Raw genomic sequence first — 23,785 nt, 5'->3', positions numbered from 1 at the left:
TGACTGGAATGGCTGCCCTGTTCATCTATGGGAAATGTCCTCTTCATTCTCCAGGTCTCACATGGGCTTCCCTGCTCTTCCTATGACCTTTGCTCCCTGCAGGCTCTGCACACACCTCCACTATAGCATCGATTACACTGCATGGTCATGGTCCTAGGTCTAACTCCACAGAACAAGCCCAGGAGTTTCTCAAGGGCTCTGTATGCCCATTCCTAACCCATTGCCTACCTGGCACAGATGCTCAATGGGTGTTTGCTGTTGAATGAAAGTGAAGGGGTAATTCCAATGACTCTAACAGTGGGGCCTCAACCACTCAAGGACTAAGATCAGATTCGAATTTCTTAAGGACTCCAGAAAGTAGTGGTGGAGAAGGTTTAGTGGCCATTAAATCTAAGTTGAATTGAGGAGTCTCAGAGAAAGATGTTGAGGCCTAGAAGATTACAGGTCTGGGCCAGGAAGGCGGAGTCACCTGGGTCAAGGCAGGGGCAGGAAGGCAGAGGGCAGGAAGCATGTAGCCCGGAAGAGATTGGGAGTGGGTAGGACAGAATCAGGAAGGAAACATTCCCAACAGCAGGATTCAGTAGTCTTTGCTTGAATGCATGTTACACAAGTTTTGTACTCGAGTAGTAATTATGGGAAAGAATTTACAAATGTCAGGGGACGTGTTAACTTATATTTTCTCTTTCCCTTCAACAGCTCTCTAGATTCATATTTGAGGGGCGAGAAATAAAGTTGGTTATGACTTGTGCAGCCTTCATCACAATGAATCCTGGATATGCAGGCAGAACCGAGTTGCCAGATAATTTGAAAGCCCTGTTTAGACCCTTTGCAATGATGGTTCCAAATTATGCATTGATTGCAGAGGTGAGCTTCACATTATAAAGCAGCAAAAACTTAAGCTTGTTTTTTTAATTTAGTATTTGATTATTGTGGTGAAAATTTCCCTTATGAATGCAGTCTAGCCAAGATTATACAGTACTGTTTCCTCTTAAGTGTGTAGATATGATCGTTACCACATAGAATGTTTTGTTCTCTGTATGCATGTGTATGTGTGCATGTGTGTTTGTGTGTATGTGTGTAACTGCTATATCCCTAAAGCCCAGGCTGGTATCTGGAATATAGTAAGCCCCCAAAACTGGAATGAATAAGTATAATTAACCAGTTCATTGGGGTTCATCAGTTTGTCTCTAGGAATTAAAATGTCTAGATTATTCTAAAAAGACTGTATTATTCTCACTTCTCTTGCTGCATTATTTTTTTTATTAGAGTCAAGGGATGTTAAGTAAAAGCAATACTAATCACTAATGATGGAGGGCAGGGATTTGTTTCTAGTCTGTATCAACTTAGTCAAAAAATAGCAATCATTAATAAGCTAATTATTTATGATTGTATTTGTTCCTTCTGTATCTATCTAGGAATCTATCTATTTAAATTTTTTTTGTTTCTTCATACTAGTTAACACCCAGTGTATTAAATTTTATATGTATTTTTCTTGGCACTTTTTACCGAGGTATAATTTATATATAGTAAAGGGCACAGATCATAAGGGTACAACAGAGTGAATCCTTACACATGTATTCACCTGTGTGATCACCAAGACCAATATATAGGATGTTTACAGGACTCTGGAAGGCCCCTCATGCTCGGTGCTGTATTTCACAGCAAGGGGTGCTACCCCTTTTCGACCAGAGCTTCTCAGAAAGCACATATTACTCCTGTGGCTAATAAATTCCTGACAACAGCTAATTTAAAATATTCCTGTACATGAATTAAAAGTAACTGCCTAAGAATAGAATAGAGCATGCCAAATCCTATCATTAGAAAAAGTACAAATTTTATTAGTATAATGCCTACAGCATCTCATGAGTCCCCCAGTGTACTCTGTGGATAAGGTGGGGTCGTGGGCAGTTAAAGTAGGTGGCATCTTCACTCCAGACCCCTCTCTGGACAGGACAATAAATGACTTGCTCATTGTCCAAAGCTGGTAGGAAGAAAACCAGGTTTGGAACTCAGTCCAACATTGTGTTCACATCTCACGTTTTATCCTATTGTTATATTACTCAGTAATTAATTGGAGAAATTTAAAAATCCAGTCTTCTGAGTGCTATTCCTATTTTTGTTACAGATTAAATGAATCAGGGTCTGTCATCAGTAAATATTTTTAATCACCTGCAGTGCACAGAGTACTGTGCTAATAGGTAGTGATAGAGGAATGAAAAAAACAGACACCAGTACGAAATCTCTGCATTATCTCAAATCAAAATTCCAAGGCCAACTTCAGTGATTTGAGTAGATTATGGATTGAAGGAAGTGTCCACACCCACCTCCACTATCATTACTGATTTATTTAACCAAGGGTGCAGAAACTTGTCAGAGGCAAGGTGGCCTCCTAGGGCAGGGGAGAGGCTGCAAATCTTTGGGTAGCTTCCCTTGACTCCCAGGGAGCCTAAAGGGAGTGCATCACTGACACTGTCAGATCAGGGAAGCTCAAGTCTTGCTTTTATACTCAGGCCTCACAGCATCATCCAGCCTCCACGATGTGAACATTTTCACAGTGGGCTCTGCTGCTCCTCGAACCAAATGTCACCAAGACCACATCTTCATCTGTCGAAAGAAAGCAGAATCAGTGCTCAGACATCCCCATACAATATCCCACCTTCCACCTTGTGGCACAAAACTTTTTCCCTCCAATCTTTACAGTTCTTTGTTAAAGGATATAACAACTTGGAGAGATACAATATAATACCTAAAGTAGATTTTGAATACATTGGTATTATGCTAATATGTTGTTATCAATATAACATAATAGACACTGCATTATATTTTTCCATTCTAGGTAATTCTATATTCTGAAGGATTTGAATCCAGTAAAATATTAGCAAGAAAAATGACTCAGATGTATAAGCTTTGCAGTGAACAGCTCTCTCAGCAGGATCACTATGACTTCGGCATGAGAGCCGTGAAGTCTGTACTGGTCATGGCTGGGTAAGAAACCAAAGTGGGCAAGAGTCAAGTTTCCAACCATGTCATCACTTGCATTTCATGAGTAATTCACAGATGGCTCTTAAAGCAACATAGCAAGTGATTTTAATAAATGTTAGCTGCTGCTGTTGTCATCATGCTTACCTTGACACACCCCTGCCACAGTGAAATGGGGCATCTCTCTTCATCCCAAGGTTCTTCACTGTGAGAACCAACATAGCTGCTCCCAGACCAAACCTGAGTCTCCACTAGGCTTTGGGTAACTTTTGTTTCCCCTGAACTCGTCACATACAATGGGTTTCAGTGTACAAAAGGCTTTACCACCATGAGCTAGGATGACGAGACTTAAAAAACATAGTTTGGGGCCTCCCTGGTGGCGCAAGTGGTTGAGAGTCCGCCTGCCGATGCAGGGGATACGGGTTCGTGCCCCGGTCTGGGAGGATCCCATATGCCGCGGAGCGGCTGGGCCCGTGAGCCATGGCCTCTGAGCCTGCGCGTCCGGAGCCTGCGCGTCCGGAGCCTGTGCTCCGCAATGGGGGAGGCCACAACAGTGAGAGGCCCGCATACCGCAAAAAAAAAAAAAAAAAAAAACATAGTTTGTTATGCAGATACACTAATTAAGTCATACACATCACCTGACAAAGCATACTTCAGTTTCATCATTCCATCCGCAGTCCAAGCTTTTATCCTAGATGCCCCCTCTCTCTTTACAGTTTGGTCCAAGGCTGAGCTTCTTTCTAGTTCCTAGTAGAGCAAGAGTCTTTTCTCTTCTCAGGCCCCAGCTTCTCTCTTTATAACCTCTTGACATGCCCACCTGTGGCATCCCCAGGTTGTCCAGAGTCTCTGAGGGAATCTATCTTCTGTCTAGTCCTTCCTCTCAGGCGGTGACTCGCTGGCTCAAGCTCCGCCCACACAGGACCCCTTCTGCCTGGCTCCTGTACCCCTGGCTTCTGCACAAATCTCCCTGCCTTTCTACCCTCTGTTCCTTCTTTCAACCTCCTAGATACAGTATTTCTCCTCTTTATAGGATTGCCATTAAATGAAGAGGGATACTAAGGAGTTGAGACACGCTTGTATTCAGAGAACAGAACTACAGCCCATGGGCAAGACAGGCAAAGGAGCAGTCATCTAGAATATAATGTGTGAGGGCAACCATAGGACTGTGCCCTGGGTTCGTTGGCAGGGGATGGAGGGACTCTCTAGAGGAGGGAATGTCTGAGCTGGGTTTTGAAAAAAAAATAAGAGCCAGCAAAAGACCAAAGCAGAGCATTCTGGGATAAGAGAAAAGGGAGTCCCAGGGATATGAATCATCATGATGTATTCAGAGAACTGTAAATACAGGTTGGATAAAGTCTGGATTGATGGGGGGAGCTTGAGAAAATGTCCTTGTCATTCTCCTCAAGGCTATGTAGCCTGTGCCTGACTTGTCCGTGTGCTCTCTTGGAGATGGACACTGGGCATGCAAGGGATAATGGTACCCTCCTTCCAGCAGGAATCTGCAGTGGCGTGCACTCCACAGCTTTCTGCAAGCAGAATCCTCGACCCACAGGTCTGGAAAATCATGTTCCATATTATGTTCTTGCAATGTCATCTGAATTATTCCTTTAAATTTAGGTCTTTAAAAAGAGAGAACCCAGACCTAAGTGAAGATGTGGTATTGATAAGAGCTTTACGAGACTCTAACTTACCAAAATTCCTAACAGATGATGCTGTTCTATTCAGGTAAGTTTCTAGGTGTGATAGATAAAGCATAGCTACTGTGTAGAGGTAAAGCATAGTTTATCTTCAGATATGTCTGCCTCTAACAAGGTATCATCTTTTCTAGAGACACTTATTGCAATTTTTAAAATACTAGTTTAAATAAAGAGACTAAAGTTTTGGCCTCAGTCCAATCACTTATTCTTTTCAAACTATTGATCACCAAGCTGCATGCTATGCAAATTAGCATTTGGTTACACACTCCTGACCTAAGAGAAGTTCCTGACTCAAAAGAAGCAGATTTGGGCCCCCACATAAATGTGATTGCTTTTATCTATTTGTACTTTTATTATTTAGTTTTATGTTTATCCAAGTCATATAAGTATGTGGTTTTAAAACTAAAATCCTATTATAAGTTACTCTCATGAAAAACAACAGTTCCCTGCCCTCCACCAAGTCCCACTTCCCGAAGGCAATCATTTTTCAATTCATTCATTTGTTCTTTCCTATTTCCCTCCATTTTTTTTAACATCTTCATTGGAATATAATTGCTTTACAATGGTGTGTTAGTTTCTGCTCTAAAACAACCTCCATATTTTTTAGTACCACATTTATGCCATCTCATGACTTTTCTGTTTTAGATGTTATCTATTAAGTTACTAACAGAGAGATGAGGATATGCACATGCACCTCTCCCCCTCCACCCATCCTCTCTGTGTAGTCATGTTACAATATAACTGGAGCTAAATATTCAGGATTTCCATAATTTATTATAGAGGTATAAATGTAACCCAAAGCTGCACTATCTTTCCCTTGTTATTAAATTATCTAGTTTTTCATCTTCTCTTCATATATTATCTTAATTTCTGTTTTTTATTCATTTTACCTACTTTTCTATAAATCTATCACTAATTCATTTCAAATTCTGCCAGAATATAAATTTCCTAAAAACAAAAACAAAAATGACCTTCAACCATACAAAATATTCCCTTGAATTTGGAGCCCTCATCCTCCTCTCTGATCTACTCTGGTTGCCCTTTACCCGTGGTTCATATCTGTCATCCTGGGATGTCCATTTATGACCTTGCTGGGGATTCTCTTTGCCTTCATCCACTATCAGATCCCCTGTTACCCAGGACATGTGTCTACTCACTTTTGGCAGAACATGATGAAAAGTTCTATACAGTTATGTTTGCACAATTATGATATTGCTATGAGTGAGATTCTAGGAAGTACATTTCCTAGATCATGGGGTATGGACATTACAAATTTAGATAGATCCTATCAGTATGTCCTCCAAAGACATTTTACATTTATGTAAACAGTTTTATGAAAATGCCCATATCCCTTTTTATGTTTTGGAGGGAGAGATACCAAAATAGTATCTATTTTATGTATATTACTTTAATTATTAGTACCACTGAGCATCATTTCTTATGTTCATTACTCATTTATATTTATTATTCTTAGAGCATTATTCTATTGTGCTCTTTTGCTTAGCAATTTGTGGGAAATTATAAACTTTATCTGGTATAAAAATTGGAAATATTCTCTAAGTATAACATTCACTCTTTATGTTTAAAGCCTTTTGCCTCACAGAAGTTTGATTTTTGCTTGTTTTTATTTTTTCACTTTATCAACTTTTTAAAAAGTTATAGAATTTTTGTCTTTTTGAGGTAGACTTTCTTAACACGGTGTTGTAAAGTTCATCTCTTATATTTTCATCTAGTACCTTTTTCTCCTTGCTCTTTTTTATTGATGTATAGTTGATTTACAATATTGTATTAGTTTCAGGTGTACAGCATAGTAATTCAATATTTTTATAGATTACACTCCATTTATATGTATTATAAAATATTGACTATATTCCTTATGCTGAACAATATATCCTTGTAGCTTATTTGTTTTATACATAGTAGTCTACTTCTTCATCCCCTACCCCTATCTTGCCCCTCCCCCTTCCCTCTCACCACTGATAACTACTCATTTGTTCTCTATATCTTTGAGTCTATTTCTTTTGTTATATTCACTAGTTTGTTTTATTTTTTAGATTCCATATATAAGTGATAACATAGGGTATTTATCTTTCTCTGTGTGACTTATTTCACGAAGCATAATACCCTTCAGATCTATCCATGTTGTTGCAAATGGCAAAATTTTATTCTTTTTATGGCTGAGTAATATTCCAACGTATATACATACCAAATCTTCTTTATCCATCCATCTGTTGGTGGACACTTAGGTTGCTTCCATACCTTGGTTATTGTAAATAATACTGCTGTGAATATTGAGGTACAAGTAGCTTTTCAAATTAGTGTTTTCATTTTCTTTGGATTTATACCCAGGAGTGGAATTGCTGGATAATATGGTAGTTCTATTTTTAGTTTTTTAAGGACCCTCTATACTATTTCCATAGTTGGCTGCACCAGTTTCCCACCAAGAGCATAGAAGTGTTCCCTTTTCTCCACATCCTCACCAACATTTGTTGTTTGTGGTCTTTTTGTTGGTTGCCATTCTGACAGGTGTGAAGTGATATCTCATTGTGGTTTAGATTGGCATTTCTCTGATGATTAGTGACATTGAGCATATTCTCATGTGCCAGTTGGCCATCTGTATGTCTTCTTTGGAAAAATGTCTATTCAGGTCTTCTGCCCATTTTTTAATTGGGTTATTTGTTTGTTTGATATTGTGTTGTATGAGCTATTTATATATTTTGGATATTAGCACCTCATCATTTGCAAATATTCTCCCATTGCCTTTTCATTTTGTTGATGGTTTCCTTTGCTGTGCAAAAACTTTTAAATTTAAGTAGGTTCCATTTGTTTATTTTTGGTTTTGTTTCCTTTGCCTTAGAGACAAATCCAAAAAATGTTGCTACAATTTATGTCAAAGAGTGTTCTGCCTATGTTTTCTTCTAGGATTTTAATGGTTTCCAGTCTTACATTTATGTCTTTAATCCATTTTGAGTTCATTTTTTATATGGTGTGAGAAAATGTTTAAATTTCATTGTTTTACATGTAGCTGTCCAGTTTTCCCTGCACCACTTATTGAGGAGACTGTCTTTTGCCATTGTATATTCTTGCCTCCTTTGTCATAGATTAATTGACCATAAGTGTGTGGGTTTATTTCTGAGCTCTCTATTCTGTTTCATTGATCTATGAGTTTGTTTTTGTGCCAGTACCATATTGTTTTTATTATTATAGTTTTTTAATATAATCTAAAGTCAGGGAGTGTGATACCTACAGGTCTTTTCTTCTTTCTCAAGATTATTTTGGCTATTTGGGATCTTTTGTGTTTCCATACAAATCATAAAACTATTTGCTCTATTTCTGTGAAAAAATGCCATTGGTATTTTGAGAGAGAGTGCATCGAATCTCTAGATTGCCTTGGGGTAGTATGGTCATTTTAACAATGTTGATTCTCCTAATCCATGAGCACGATATATCTTTCCATCTGTTGTGTCTTCTTCAATTTCTTTCATCAGTTTCTTATAGTTTTCTGAGTACAGGTCTTTTACCTCCTTAGGTAGGTTTATTCCTAGATATTTTATTCTTTTTCATGTGATTGTAAATGGGATTGTTTTCTTAACTTCTCTTTCCAGGAGATTGTTGTTAGTGTATAGAAATGCAACATGTTTCTGTATATTAATTTTGTATCCTGCAAATTTACCAAATTCATTGATGAGCTCTAGTAGATTTTTGGTTATGTCTTTAGGATTTTCTATATATAATATGATATCATCTGCAGAAAGTGACATTTTTACTTCCTTCTTTCTAATTTGGATTCCTTTTATTTCTATTTCTTATCTGATTGCTGTGACTAAGACTTCCAATACTATGTTGAATAAAAGTGGCAGGAGTGGGCATACTTATCTTGTTGTGATTTTAAAATAAAAGTTTTCAGGTTTTCACCATTGAGTATGATGTTAGCTGTGGGTTTGTCATAAATGGCTATTAGTATATTGAGATATGTTCCCTCTATATCCAGTTTCTTGGGAGTTTTTATCGTGAATGGATTTTGAATTTTGTCAAACGCTTTTTCTGTGGCTATTGAGATGATCATGTGATTTTTATTCTTCCTCTTTTTTGTTAATATGGTGTATCACATTGATTGAATTGCAAATATCAAACCATTCTTGCCTTCCTGGAATAAATCCAACTTGATCATTGTTATAAAGCATAAACTAACACACCATTGTAAGGCAATTATACTGCAATAAAGATGTTAAAAACAACAAAACAAAAAACAACAACAAAAAATGATGTATCATTGTTGAGAATTTTTGCGTGTATATTATCAGAAGTATTGGCTTGTAATTTTCTTTTTTTTTAGTGTCTTTGTCTAGTTTTGGTATCATGTAATAGTAGCCTCATAGAATGAATTTGTGACTGTTCCCTCCTCTTCAGCTTTTTTGAATAGTATGAGAAAGATAGCTATTAGCTCTTCTGTGTATGATTGATAGAATTCCCCCATGAAGCCATCTGGTCCTGGACTTTTTTTTGTAGCAAGATTTTTTTTTAATTACATATTCAATTTCACAACTAGTGATCAGTCTGTTTATGTTGTCTATTTCATCCTGATTCTGTCTTGGAAGATTATAAGTTTCTAGAAATTTATCCATTTCTTCTACACTGTACAGTTTATTGGCATGTAATTGTTCACAGCATTCTCTTAGGATTTTTTGTATCTCTGTGAGATCAGTTGTATATTCCTCTCTTTTGCTTCTTATTTTTTTATTTGGTTCCTCTCTCCTCTTCCTTAGTGAACCTGGCTAAAGATTTATCAATTTTGTTTATCTTTTGAAAGAAACAGCTCTTGGTTTCATTGATCTTTTCTATTGTTTGTTTGTTTTTTCAATTATATTTATTTCCTCTCTGATATTTATTACTTCCTTCCTTCTGCTGACTCTGGGCTTCGTTTCTTCTCCTTTTTCTGATTTCTTTAGATGGTAGGTTAGGTTGTTAATTTGAGATTTTTCTTGCCTGTATCATTGTAAACCTCCCCTTTAGAACTGCTTTTGTTATATTCCATAGATTTTGGAAAGTTATTTTTTTTTTATTTTCATTTGCCTCAACGTATTTTCTGATTTCCTCTTTGCTTTCCTCATTGACCCATTGCTTTCTTATTAGCATGTTGTTTAGTCTCCATGAGTTTGTGTTTTTCCCATTTTTCTTCCTGTAATTGATTTCTAGATTTATACCATTGTGATCAGGAAAAAAATGCCTGATATAATTTCTGTCCTTTTAAATTTGTTGAGACTTATTTTTGTGGCCTAGAACATGATCAATCTTGGAGAATATTGCATGTGCACTTGAAAAGAATGTGTATTCTGCTGTTTTTGGATGAGTGTCCTGTAGATATCTATAAGTCCAACTGGTCTAATATGTCATTTAAGACAACTGTGTCCTTGTTGTTGTTGTTGTTGTGTGTTTTTGGTCTGGATGATCTGTCCACTGATATAAGTGAGGTATTAAAATCCCCTACTATTATTGTATTATTGGCAATACCTCCCTTTATATCTGTTAACAGTCTCTTTGAATATTTAGGTGCTCCTGTATTGGGTGCATGTATGTTAATGAGTGTAACATGCTCTTCTTTTATTGAGGCTTTTACCATTAATAATGTCCTTCTATATTGCTTGTTATAGACTTTGTTATAAAGTCTATTTTGCCTGAGTATTGCTACCCCAGCTTTCTTGTCATTTCCATTTACATGAAACATCTTTTTCCATCTCCTAACTTTCAGTCTATGTGTGTCTTTAGCTCTGAAGTGAGTCTCTTGTAAGCAGCATATAGATGGGTCTTGTTTTTGTATCCAATCAGCCACCCTATATCTATTTTATTGAAGCATTTAGTCCATTGACATTTAAAGTGATTATTAATTGTTATGTACCTATTGCCATTTTATTACTTGTTTTATGGTTGTTTTGTAGTTCTTGTCTGTTCTTTTCTTCTTTTTGTTTCTTCCCTTGTGGTTTGGTGATTTTCTTTAGTGGTATACTTGTGTTCCTTTCTTTCTTGTTTTTGTGTATCTGTTGTAAGTTTTGATTTGTGGTTACTATGCTGTTTATGTATGTTGACCTATAACTATATCTAGTTGTTTTAAACTGATAGCCATTTAAATTCAAACGCCTTCTAAAAGATCTACATTTTTTATTGCCCTCCCCCACATTTTGTGGTTTTAATGTCATATTTTACATCTTCATGTTTATCCCTTCACGTTTATTGTAATATAGGTGATTTTACAATTTGCCTTTAGAATTCTCTCCTTATATGTAACTTTTGCCATTTAATCATGATATGTCTTGGTGTGGGTCTCTGCATTCATCTTGTTTGAGTCTCTCTGTGCTTCCTGTACCTGGATACCTGTTTCCTTATTTGGGTTTTCTAGTTCCTTATTATAATTCTCACTTTGTTCATCTATTCTTTTCCCTAGTTCAGCTAGCATTCTTATCACTAGTACTTTGAACTCTTTATCTGATAAACTATCTATCTCTGTTTCATTAGTTGTTATTTTAGATTTCTTTTCTTATTCTTTCATTTGAAACAAAGTCCTCAGACTTCTCGTTTAACTTAACTTTCTCTGTCTATATGAAATTAGGTGAAAGAGTTACCTATACCAGTCTTTTAAGGGTGTCCTTGTGTAAGACCCCATATGCAGTCTGCACTGTGCCCAGTGGCTTTGGTGGGAGAGCTGGATCTGAAGTAAGCACAGGTCACATCTTCCCCCAGGGTGTACTGGCAGCAATCCCTGGTAGGAAGTGGAGCTGGAAACGGAGGGGCTAGAGCCAGAGTCAGGTGTGAACCAGGGCTTGTCCTATGCTCAGTGGTCAACATTTGCCCTATGAAGGGCAGAGGCAGGTCCAAAGGTGCTGAAGCAGATGCCCTGAGGTTGGGTCTGAGCTGGTTCTATTCCCTCTAAGTGTGTGATCTACCCCTCCCAGCATCAGCATCTTCACTCTAGAGGAGCAGTGCTGAGTGAGAAGGGCCAGACTGGATGCCAAGTGCAGGTTGGGGCAAGTACTAGGGTGATCCCAGCACATCAGAGTTCCAGGCCACTCACGATCCACTGTCTCCATAAGCTCCAGCAATAGCCTCCCTTGCCCTGTTCAGATGCAGTTCTGGGTCCAAACCGACTCCTTCCTCCTAACTGCACACTCTCCTTGGCAATGGAAGCCTTCACCCTAGTGGGGAGCTGCACTAGAGCTAGCAGTGCTGGAGCAGGTGCTCAGCATGGGCCAGGGCACAAGGTGGGAGATGGGGGTTGTGGGAAACCAGCCAGAGCCCCAGGCAGTTTCATTATGTTTCCACCCCCTTGTTCTTGGGAGTAAACAAACATGTGTACACCCCTCACAAGTGGAGTCTAGGTTTCTTACAGCTCTGCTGGTAGTCCCACTGGCTTTCAAACCAGCTAAGAGGACTTGTCTTCCCAGTGGCAGCCCCCAGGACTGCAGTGCCCAATGTGGGTCAAGCCCATCACTCCCCAGGGAGGACCTCCAAGCCCATGTAATTCCCTGCCTCTTGTGTGTCCCCTCCAACAGGCACAGGTACCAACCTAATCGCTCTTTCTCTTCCCTTCCTACCTGACTCTGTGTGGATCTTTCTTTACAATTTTGGCTGTAGAAGAGTCTTTCTGCCAGTCCCCAGTTTGTTTTCAGTGAGAGTTGCTCCACATGTAGATGTATTTTTGATGTGCTCACAGAGGGAGATGAGCTCACATCCTCCTACTTCACCATCTTGATCTCCCTTATCTTGTACTTTCCTTGTCATTTTATATTAAGTTTTTTACTGCCTCTCAAATGTTTTTGTGTTATGTAGTGTAAGGTGGGAGTTTAGCTTCTTTTTTACCCATAGCACCATCCCATATTAACTGTTTCCTACAGAAACAGTCCATTTTTCCTTTACTCCCTTTTTTATGTAGTACTAGTTTTCTATTTCCATCTTATTTTTCTGAATATTTATATACCATTATAAGTACGCATAAGTGCTTCTGGGAAAAGTTGAGATATAAGCATAATTTTTAAAATAAACTGTTAAATTTGTCACCTATACGTTTGGTACTATGCCACATACTGTGTATAATACAAAAATGTAAGAAATATTCCCTACCTCAAAAAGCTCCCAATATACTTAAGAACATTGGTCTACTGTATAAGAAACAAACAAAATCATGCACAATATCAGAGAAATGATAGATTCTGGTATAACACACAGGATAATCTAGTACTGTGTGTTCAGAAGCAAAGATAATGAGAAAAATAGGACCCATAGTAATGTTTAATAAATTAATTGTAAAAAACATGGGGAAATATCAGTGACCAGTGTTCCTAACTTATTTTATTTTATTTTTTACAGTGGAATCATATCTGACCTTTTTCCTGGAGTCCAAATTCCAGAACATGATTATGGTATATTACAGTCAACAATTATAGATGTCATGAAGAGACAAAATCTTCAGCCTGAGACGTGTATGGTTAAAAAAGTGATACAGTTCTATGAAACCATGCTAGTAAGGCATGGTGTTATGTTAGTAGGGCCAACAGGAGGTGGCAAGACCACAGTTTACCAAATACTAGCAGAAACTTTAGGGAATTTGAGAAAACTTGGTGTAGACAATCCCTTTTACCAATCAGTTAAAACATATGTTCTTAATCCTAAATCAATTACAATGGGTGAATTATATGGTGAAGTTAATAACATAACCTTAGAGTGGAAAGATGGCTTGATGGCATTAAGTGTCCGAGCAGCTGTGAATGATACTTCAGAAGACCATAAATGGATCATCAGTGATGGGCCAGTAGATGCTCTTTGGATTGAAAATATGAATACAGTCCTGGATGATAACAAGATGCTTTGCCTGGCTAACAGTGAGAGGATTAAACTCACACCTCAAATCCACATGCTTTTTGAGGTAAATTGCATATTCCTTACTGTGGAGTGAAATCGTTCATTAGATTAGCATACCATCAGTAATTTTTTTCTCTTACTGATGTACCATTGACTATCTGTAAGGCCTACCATGGTGTTTTGTTTACATACTAAATATTTAACAAATTGTCCTTTTATAATAGATTGTCCATTCTGACAACCAAAGTCTCTCAAATGTTTCTGTCTCTCTATAAATAGGAAATACAATAAATTCTAGCTTCCCAAGCACTTGTTTCTTTTCCTTTGGAGGCAGTAAATATATATATATATATATATATATATATATATATATATATATATATATATATATATATATATATATATATTTAAGATGAATAAATTTAAGTTTTAAGATGAATAAATCATCCCTCTGTGGTATGAATATTTGGTGATGGGATTGGAAAAGGAATGTGGGCCAAATACAGCTACAAAATATTATGGAAGATACCACCCCTGCTGTATTCATTCATCAAACATTAATTGAATACCTACTATGTCCTAGGTATTACGTTAGGTATTGGATATAAGAATGAAAAAGATAAGAAAAACAAAAAGAAGGGAAAAGAAATACTTACACCTTCCAATAAGGATTTGACAGTATCCTTCTATATTTTTTTTTCTCCTTATGCCTCACTTAACTTTTCTTCTCCATTTTTAATCACTTATAGCTCCCCCATTCTCTTCCACACAAAGCCTTACAGTGTTAACTTAAACTTTAAATGTGTGATTCCTTAACGTTGAATTTAGAGGAATAAGGAAGTATCATGTTAGCCATTTCCTGTTCGACATTTTTCAATTTTAGGTGCAAGATCTAAAGGTTGCCTCTCCTGCAACAGTCAGTAGATGTGGGATGGTGTTTGTGGATCCTGAAGAACTGAAGTGGATGCCTTATGTTAAAACCTGGATGAAGAGTGTTTCTAAAAAAGTAAGTGTAATCAGACACTCCCCACTGTCTCCATCTGTCAGGGCTCACCCTTCCCTCGAGTGCCCAGATAGCAATTGGTTAACGCCTCACTGTGCTTGATTGAGGGAATCCCAGCATTGTACATAGCTCTCTCCTCAGAATTCTTGGGATCTTCCAGGAAGGTTGTATACTTCCCAAAGCTGTCCTCACCTTTTGTTACCCTGCCTGGCTTCTCTCCAGACTGTTTTCTCTTAAATACAAACACTTCCTTGAGTTTCCCCAAACACAGGTAGAACAACCTGGGGCATTAAAAAAAAAAAGACTTTGCAGGAGGCTTGAGATAATGAGAGGGAAGTACCTGGAAGGAAAAGAACAGTAAATCCAAGCATTGTTACAGTTTTTAGATTTTAGGAACCCCTAACACCTCTGAGAGCCAAGAAGAAGAGAAAACCAGTTTACCTCCCACCCAACCTTAGGTCAATTACCCAAGACACATTCTAACCTCAGAGGTACCATTCCACCCAAAGTGAAGGAAAGCTTTTACATTATTATTCAGAACAACTCAGTTCCATATTATCTTCTGTACCCTCTGCATTCTAAAATAGGGTTTCTCTTTACCTTAACAAACAATGTGTTTTTCTTTTTGAGATTTCATTCTTTTTTTGTGTGTGTGTGTGGTACACGGGCCTCTCACTGTTGTGGCCTCTCCCGTTGCAGAGCACAGGCTCCAGACGCACAGACTCAGCGGCCATGGCTCACGAGCCTAGCCGCTCCACGGCATGTGGGATCTTCCCAGATCGGGGCACGAACCCGTGTCCCCTGCATCGGCAGGCAGACTCTCAACCACTGCGCCACCAGGGAAGCCCTGAGATTTCATTCTTTTTTGTTGCTGAGTAATATTCCATTGTCTATATATATCACCTCTCTTTTATCCACTCATGTTGTTCGTTTGTTTTTTTTTTTAATTGGGGTAGAGTTGCTTTACAATGTTGTGTTAGTTTCTTCTGTACAACAAAATGAATCAACTGTATGTATACATATATCCCCTCCCTCTTGGACCTCCCTCCCACTCACCCCCATCCCACCCATCTAGGTCACCACAGAGCACCAAGCTGAGCTCCCTGTGCTATACAGCAGGTTCCCACTAGCTATCTATTTTACACATTGTAGTGTATATATGTCAATCCTAATCTCCCAATTCATCCCATTTCCCCCTTCCTCACCATGTCCACATGTCCATTTGCTACATCTGCGTGTCTATTCCTACCCTGAAAATTGGTTCATCTAATGGATAAAGAAGATGTGGTACATATGTACAATGGAATATTACTCAGCCATAAAAAGGAACAAAATGCGGTCATTTGTAGTGATGTGGATGGACCTAGAGTCTGTCATAGAGTGAAGTAAGTCAGAAAGAGAAAAACAAATATCATATTTTAATGCATATATGTGGAACAAGCAGTCTTTTTAAGTGTTTTGCTCCATCTCATCTCAAGAAAGCCATCTTCTTTCTGCATCTCCCCCTCCAAAAATGAATCAGAAAACTATCGTTTTCCTTATTCTTAGGCAACAACATTTTAATAATATTGTGGTAAACTCTCCGAGTACCTTATTTTTTTAAATTTCTTATTGGAGTATAGTTGATTTACAATGTTGTGTTAGTTTCAGGTGTACAGTAAAGTGAACAGAGTACCTTATTAAAGACAGTAATTCTCAGAATTGAGACTTTATCATGGGCTGCCACAAGATGTTAAACATTTCTGAATTCACTCTTTTAATAGACTTTATTATTTAGAGCAGCTTAAGGTTTATAGAAAAATTTAACAGAAATTATAGAGTTGTCGTATAATTTCCCTCCTCCAAATAGTTTCCCCTGTTATTAACATTTTGCATTGGTGTGGTACATTTGTTAAAATTGATGAACCAGTATGGATGAACCATACAGTCTTATGAAATAAAGTCCATAGTTTACATTACGTTTCCCTTTTGTGTTGTACAATTCTATGAGTTTTGATAAATAAATAATATCATGTATAATATCATACAGAATAATTTCACTTCCTTAAAAATCTGTGCTCTACCTATACACACATCCACACCCTCTTTCAACCCCTGGCACCACTGATTGTTTTTACTGTCTCCATAGTTTTACATTTTCCAGAACATCATATAGCTGGAATTATACAATATGTAGCTTCTTCAGATTGACTTCTTTCACTTAATAATATGTATTTATGATTCTTCCATGTCTTTCTGTGGCTTGATAGCTCATTTTTTGGCACTGGATTAATACTCCATTGTATGGATTTACCAAGTTTATCCACTCACTTACTGAAAGACATCTCAAAGTTTCCAAGTTTTAGCAATTATGAATAAAGCTCCTATAAACATTCACTTGCAGGTATTTGTGTAGAGAAGATTTCAACTCATTTGGGTAAATACCCAGGACTGTGATTTCTGGATCATATGATAAAACTATGTTTATCTTTGTAAGAAACTGCTTGTCTGTCTTCAAACATGGCTGTACCATTTTGTATTCCCGCCAGGAATAAGTGAGAGTTCTTGAATGTGGTGGTGTGGTATTTTAGATTTTAGACATTCTAATAGGTATGTAGCTGTATCTCATTGTGGTTTCACTGTGCAGTTTTCTAATATGTTGAGTGTCTCTTCATATGTTTATTTGCCATCCATATATCTTCTTTGATGAGGTGTCCAAATCTTTTGCCCACTTTTTATTAGGTTGTATGATTTTTTTCCCACAGATGTCAATGACTACACATTGTGCTGTATTTTTATTTATTTATTTATTTATTTATTTTTTGCCTGTGTTGGGTCTTCGTTGTTGCACATGGGCTTTCTCTATTTGCGGCGAGTAAGGACTACTATTTGTTGCAGTGCACAGGCTTCTCATTGCAGTGGCTTCTCTTGTTGCAGAGCACGGGCTGTATGTGCACGGGCTTCAGTACTTGTGGCACGCAGGCTCAGTAGTTGTGGCTCACAGGCTCTAGAGTGCAGGCTAAGTAGTTGTGGCACATGGGCTTTGTTGCTCTGCAGCATGTGGGATCTTCCCAGACCAGGGATCGAGCCCGTGTCCCCTGCATTGGCAGGCAGTTCTTAACCACTGCGCCACCAGGGAAGTCCAGGTTGTATGTTTTCTTATTATGGAGTTTTGGGAGTTCTTTATAAATGTTGGATACAAGTTATTTATCAGATATGTGTTTGCAAGTATTTTCTCCAAGTCTGGCTTGTCTTTTCATTCTCTTAACAATACCTTTCACAACACACACATTTTTAATTTTAATCATCCAACATCAATTTTTCTTTCATGGATTGTGCTTTTGGTGTTATATCTAAAAACTCACTTCCAAACCTAAGGTCACCTAAATATTTTCCTCTGTTTTCTTCTAAGAGTTTTATAGTTTTACATTTTACATTTAGGTTTATGATCCACTTTGAGTTAATTTTTGTGAAAGGCATAGTATCAATGTCTAGATTATCTCTATCTTTGTTTTTTTATTTTTTTTGCATGTGGATGTCCAATTCTAGCACCATTGTTGGAAACACTGTCCCTTCTCCATTGGATTGCCTTTGTTCCTTTGTCAAAGATCACTTGACTATATTTGTATGAGTCTATTTATGGGCTCTCTATTTTGTTCCATTAATTTATTTGTCTATTTTTTTTTGCCAATATCACACTGTCTTGACTACTGTAGCTTTACAGTAAGTCTTGTCAGGTAGTGTCATTCCTTTGACTTTGTTCTCCAATATTGTGTTCACTATTCTGAGTCTTTTCCCTTGCCATATAAACTTAAGACTCAGTTTGTTGATATCCACAAAGTAACTTACTGGTATTTTGATTCAGATTGCATCAAATCTATAGATCACATTAGGAATAACTAACATCTTCACAATATTGGGTCTTTCTATGCATGCACATGAGCTGTCTCTTAATTTACTTAGATGTTCTTTACTTTCTTTCATCAGAATCTTGTTGTTTTCCTCATATAGAGCTTGGAAATATTTTGTTAAAATATACCTAAGTATTTTATTTTTTAGTGCTAATGTAAATGGTATTGTACTTTCAATTTCAAATTCTAATTATTCATTGCTGGTATATAGGAAAGTAATTGACTTTTGTATATTTACATTGTATCATACAGCTTTGCTATAACTACTTATTAGTTCCAGGAGTTTTTGGTCAATTCTTTGGGATTTTCTATGTAGATAATTGTTTCATCTGTAAACAAAGACAATTTTTTTTCTTTCTTCCCAATCTGTATATATTTTTTCCCTTTTATTCTCCTATCGCAGTAGCTAAGACTTTCAGTACAATGTTAAAAAAAAAGTGGTGAGGGAGAAACATTTTTTTTTAAATCTTTGGGAATTAGTCCTTTACCTTACATAGATATTTTAAATGTTTCTCTTTATACTTCTTCTTTTTCATTGTTCTTAATTATGAGAGATATCATCAATAGAGATGACTACATGAAATATATGTTGACAGTTTAACAAATGATTATAAAATAAACACCTCTGTATCCATTACCAGATCAAGATGTAGGACATTATCAGTGACCCAGAATCTCTGCCATGTGTCTCTCCCAAGTCATAGAAGGGTTTTTTTTAATTTAACTTGTTTCATATCTTGTGATGCTTATACCCTTTAGTCTAAAATTCACAGGATATATTGCAACATACAAGTTTGAACCAACCCTTTTTTAACTTAATTATATATTTTATCTGGTCTTGCTAAAATATTATATTTTTGTTTGATTTTTCAGCTGAATGAAGAAACTCAAGCATATATATTGAATCTTTTCCAGCGTTATGTTGATGATGGTTTAAATTTTATCAATAAGAAATGCAACCAAGCAATCCCACAAGTGGACATCAGCAAAGTTACTACGCTCTGTTGCTTATTGGAGTCTTTGATACTTGGGAAAGATGGAGTTAATTTGACAATGGTAGGAAAGGTTTTCTTACTGCTATAAAACTAGGAAGATGTGATTATTGTATAGATGCTCTGCAAATAAACAACTCCAAACTTTCTGTCATATGATTATTTGATTTTCAAGTTAATTTTCTAGGGGACTAATGACTGTGAATAGATTCATACAAACTCATATTTGGAAGGAATTTAACCTATAGTTTACTCTGCTACTCAATGTTTAAACTTCCTTACAGTATAACATAATCGCAGTGTGTGTCTACTTAAATACCTTCATGCAGGCATAAACATAGTTATAATAGTTGAAAGACAACCTTGAGCTTTTGTTCTACATGCTCCTTGCCATTCATTTTCTCATCAGAGTATTTAAATATATACTATTATAAAACATCACTCTGTGCACCATTGAATGAAATATAAGAAACATGCAATGTGCCCTTTTAGCATGATTCTAAACAAAACAGTGTTTAGACTTTGCCATTTAACATTCTTTTTATGTTAGCATATAAAATATTAAAATTCTTCCCCTTTGTTCTTTCAGGAGCAAACAAAACTGAACACCGTGCTGTGTCAGACTTTTGTATTCTGTTACTTATGGTCTTTAGGTGGGAATCTAACTGAAAACTACTGGGATTCTTTTGATACATTTATTAGAACACAATTTGATGATAATCCTGATGCCAGGGTAAGAGGCAAATAAAGTTAATTTTAACATAATAACTCTGAATCATTAAAATTAAATTTCAAGACTAAAACTTTAAAAACCTTGGTCCTACTATAAATTCTTCATGTAAAAGCATTTCTAAAATTATTCACTTTCTTAAACTATAGGTAACATTTATTGTATTAAAAATTTTAGGAGTTCTCTCCCGGCCATATGAAGAAAGTAAGGTATAAAAGTGTATAAAAACTCCCTACTATTAGGAAAAACATTGAATTTTAGTTAGTTATATATATATATATATGGGTCTATACATCCATCCATACATAGATTTCTTACTTCTGTCTGCTGAGAGGAACTAGAAGGAATGACACCTCAATAGCAATGAGCATACTTAGTTACTGATTTCTAAATACTATTTTCCATGAAAAAGAACCAAAGCACCTCAGTGAAACAGCTGATTCCAGTACTGAGGCAGGGAAGTTTCAAAATGAACCCAGAATATCTTTTGTCAGATAGTGAAGAAGTGCTTGAAGAATGATGGCACATGTCAGAAGAGCACAGGAGAAGATTTTTCACTATGTCCTCAGTTTTTTAATAGTAATATCCTGTTATCTATTACTCTGTACAACTGTTGTTGGATTTTTGTTTCTTGCCTTAGTAAATGGCCAGACAGCCATGTAATAGTAGCCAGAGCTCAATGAGTGTTATGGATTCTTCTTTCTTTACTGACCTGAGTAAAGTGAGTGAATTTTTTTTTCTAATTAATTTTTTTCAAATATTTCCTCTTCTCTTCATCCTTGTTGCCTCTGAATAACTCAGGTTCTTTTCATTTCTTTTCTGGGTTGTGAAAATAGCCTATTTATTATTTCCTTGCTTTTGGTCCAGTCCTGTCTAATTCACCTATACACCATTGTTTTTTAGAATTACAGGTTACAATCTACTAATTGGTCATGAAATCAGTTGAAAGGCTAACAACCCAATTTTTAAAAATGAAATATCCACTATCACAACTTTTAGTCAACACTATATTGGTGATCCTAGCCAGTGCAATAAGGCAAGGAAAAACTAAATAAACTTTAGAAAGGAAATGAAACTGTCATTATTTGCAGAAAACATAACTGAATATGTAGAAAATCCTAAAGTTTTTTTAAAAATAGAATAAAATATAAAATAGAGTGATAGTTGGGGTGAATATTATACATATCTGAACACACATATATATATATGTATGTACCATGTCACCATGTCAAATTGAGTCACTGTCAAGTGTGCTTGAAACACCACTGCTCTGTACAGCTGCCAGAATGAACTTTCTGAAATGTAATCTGATCATGTCACCCACCTACTTAGAATTCTTCACTGAACTCTTGCTGTAAGCTCTTTAATAAATGACACTTTTATAATTTGACCCCATCTGTGTTTCCAGACTTATCTCTTATAGTCCCCAACATGCATGGCACTTTCCATGGCTTCCAGACCTGTTTTCTGAGCCTGAACCCTGACTCCGTCTTCCCCATCCCCATCTCATCCCTTCTTTGCCTTGTTTGAAGGGCAAAGACTGACTCCTGGTTGTCCTTCAAGTCTAAGTTGTAGCATCACCACCCCTTAGAAACCCTCCTAAATCTCTAGCCACCACTACAACTCTCCTGCAAGTAGAAATGAGCCATCTCTCCTTTGTGAGTGTACTAAACTCCACTATAACCCTTATTTCTCCATGAGTATTAACTAATGTTCTTGTGTCCCCCAGGTAGATTACAAGGTCTTTGAAGGTAGAGGCTGGGTCTCATTCAGCATTTTCCCCTAACACCAAACACAGTATTTGGCATGGAGTAAGCCCCTGAATGTTGGATTGAATTGAAAATGATTTACAATTCTAATATGGGGTTTTGATATCGTCAATATATCAGATTTTTACTGTACTGTATTGCATGATTAAATTTAAAGAATTAGACTCTGATCTTAAACAACTACTTTTCCACAAAAGAACAAAAATCCAAATCCATCCATGTTCTATGACTGCCTTTGTTTCTGTATAAATATTTCTGTTGCCATGTGTCAATCCTATTGAAAGTGGTGTTTAATTTTATACTCTAGCTTCCCAGTTCTGGTGATCTGTGGAGTATTCACATGGACTTTGACACCAAACGGCTGGATCCCTGGGAACGAATCATACCCACCTTCAAGTACAGCCGAGATATTCCGTTTTTTGAAATGCTTGTCCCTACAGCTGACACAGTGCGCTTTGGGTATCTAATGGAAAAACTACTGGCAGTCAGGCATTCAGTGTTGTTTACCGGAATAACGGGAGTCGGCAAGGTAGGAAACCTACATCAAACAAGAAGTCCTGTCCAAAACAAGGGCATGATGAACTTAGAATTGTAAGCTCCGTAAATAATACCTTATTTCTCAGGGGAATTTCTTTTGAATTTTGATCATTTTTTCAGGAAGAATGTGACTGTGCTGAATCTATATCGACTCCAGTTTGCCACTTTCTGAATAAATCCTGGGTGTCAATAATATATATAAACCAGAGAACCTTGTGGACCAATCTTCTGTGTTTGGGGGCTTTTATGTTGTGTCCTTTAGAATTTCTAGGGCTGCCATTGCACAGGTTAGGGTGGGAATTTGTCAAGGCAGTTTTTGTCCGCAGTGGACTATTAGTGAAGGTCAGTCTGTCCCCTCCTGCCCATTTACTTCTACCCGACACAGCGATGGTGTTTAGAAAAAGTGGAGTATAGAGGAAAATGCTGATTGTTTGGTCTTCTTGGTTTGGGGGGAATCCATATAAACAGACACTCACTGTTTCCCCTCTAAATTATTTCTGAGTTTCTGAATCTTACTATCAAATTGACTTGGATAGTAACCAAGATGGATTTTGGTATGATACTAAAATAAAAAGTTTTGCTGAGATAGAGCTAATTAGAATATTTCTTTGGCTCTGATAAATATCATTAAATGGAATCTCCATGAAGAGAAAGTCAGATATTTCAATCTGGCTTTAATCTCTGTCCTTTTCTGTCCTGTTTCTAACTCATTGTTCTGGAATATTACTGATATAGACAAATGAAAGATTTTATATTGAATGTGAAATCAATTAACTTTTTTTATTTTAAAGTCTGTTATTACAAAAGGACTGCTAAATAGAATTCAAGAATCAGCTGGCTATGTTCCTGTTTATCTAAATTTTTCTGCTCAAACTTCATCTGCAAGAACACAAGAGATCATTGAATCAAAACTGGAAAGGAAAAGAAAAAATCTTCTAGGTAAGAATTATCCTTGTCATTTGTCTCACACAAATTAATTATTAAATGCTAATAAGTCACATAAACTGTGCATGTAATAAAATTACAATTGGATATTTTCTTTTCTTAATTTATTTGTAAAGGTAATTCTGTTAATGGTATTCTTTCCTGGGTATTGATCTAGATATCTTACTGTTAGCAAGCAGGTGGTTTATTTCTGTCATCACCTTCAACTCAGAGCATCTTCAATCTCTGCCTCTCCAAGGCTCTCCCTCTCTCCATTCATGCCATGCTTTCAAACCTGAATTGGTTTCCCTTTATTTAAAACAAACAAACAAACAGGGGCTTCCCTGGTGGCACAGTAGTTAGGAGTCCACCTGCCAATGCAGGGGACACGGGTTTGAGAGACTGGGAGGATCC

The 23,785-nt window shown here is 36.8% G+C and overlaps 1 protein-coding gene across 1 annotated transcript in view; it reads left to right on the top strand.

Moving 5' to 3' along the window:
• DNAH6 (dynein axonemal heavy chain 6) overlaps positions 1-23,785 on the top strand; it is a 268,777-nt gene that overhangs the window by 127,841 nt on the left and 117,151 nt on the right. The window contains exons 31-39 of the mRNA XM_060116917.1: positions 697-864; positions 2,837-2,985; positions 4,597-4,704; positions 13,035-13,590; positions 14,410-14,532; positions 19,293-19,475; positions 20,001-20,144; positions 22,218-22,439; positions 23,239-23,386. Of these exons, the coding sequence (XP_059972900.1) occupies positions 697-864; positions 2,837-2,985; positions 4,597-4,704; positions 13,035-13,590; positions 14,410-14,532; positions 19,293-19,475; positions 20,001-20,144; positions 22,218-22,439; positions 23,239-23,386 (1,801 nt within the window). The remainder of the gene's footprint in view (positions 1-696; positions 865-2,836; positions 2,986-4,596; positions 4,705-13,034; positions 13,591-14,409; positions 14,533-19,292; positions 19,476-20,000; positions 20,145-22,217; positions 22,440-23,238; positions 23,387-23,785) is intronic.

Source organism: Mesoplodon densirostris, chromosome 14 (genome assembly GCF_025265405.1).
Source record: "Mesoplodon densirostris isolate mMesDen1 chromosome 14, mMesDen1 primary haplotype, whole genome shotgun sequence".
NCBI lineage: Eukaryota > Metazoa > Chordata > Mammalia > Artiodactyla > Ziphiidae > Mesoplodon > Mesoplodon densirostris.
Note: the sequence above shows the minus strand (reverse complement) of the source record. Positions and strands in the feature narration are given on the sequence as shown.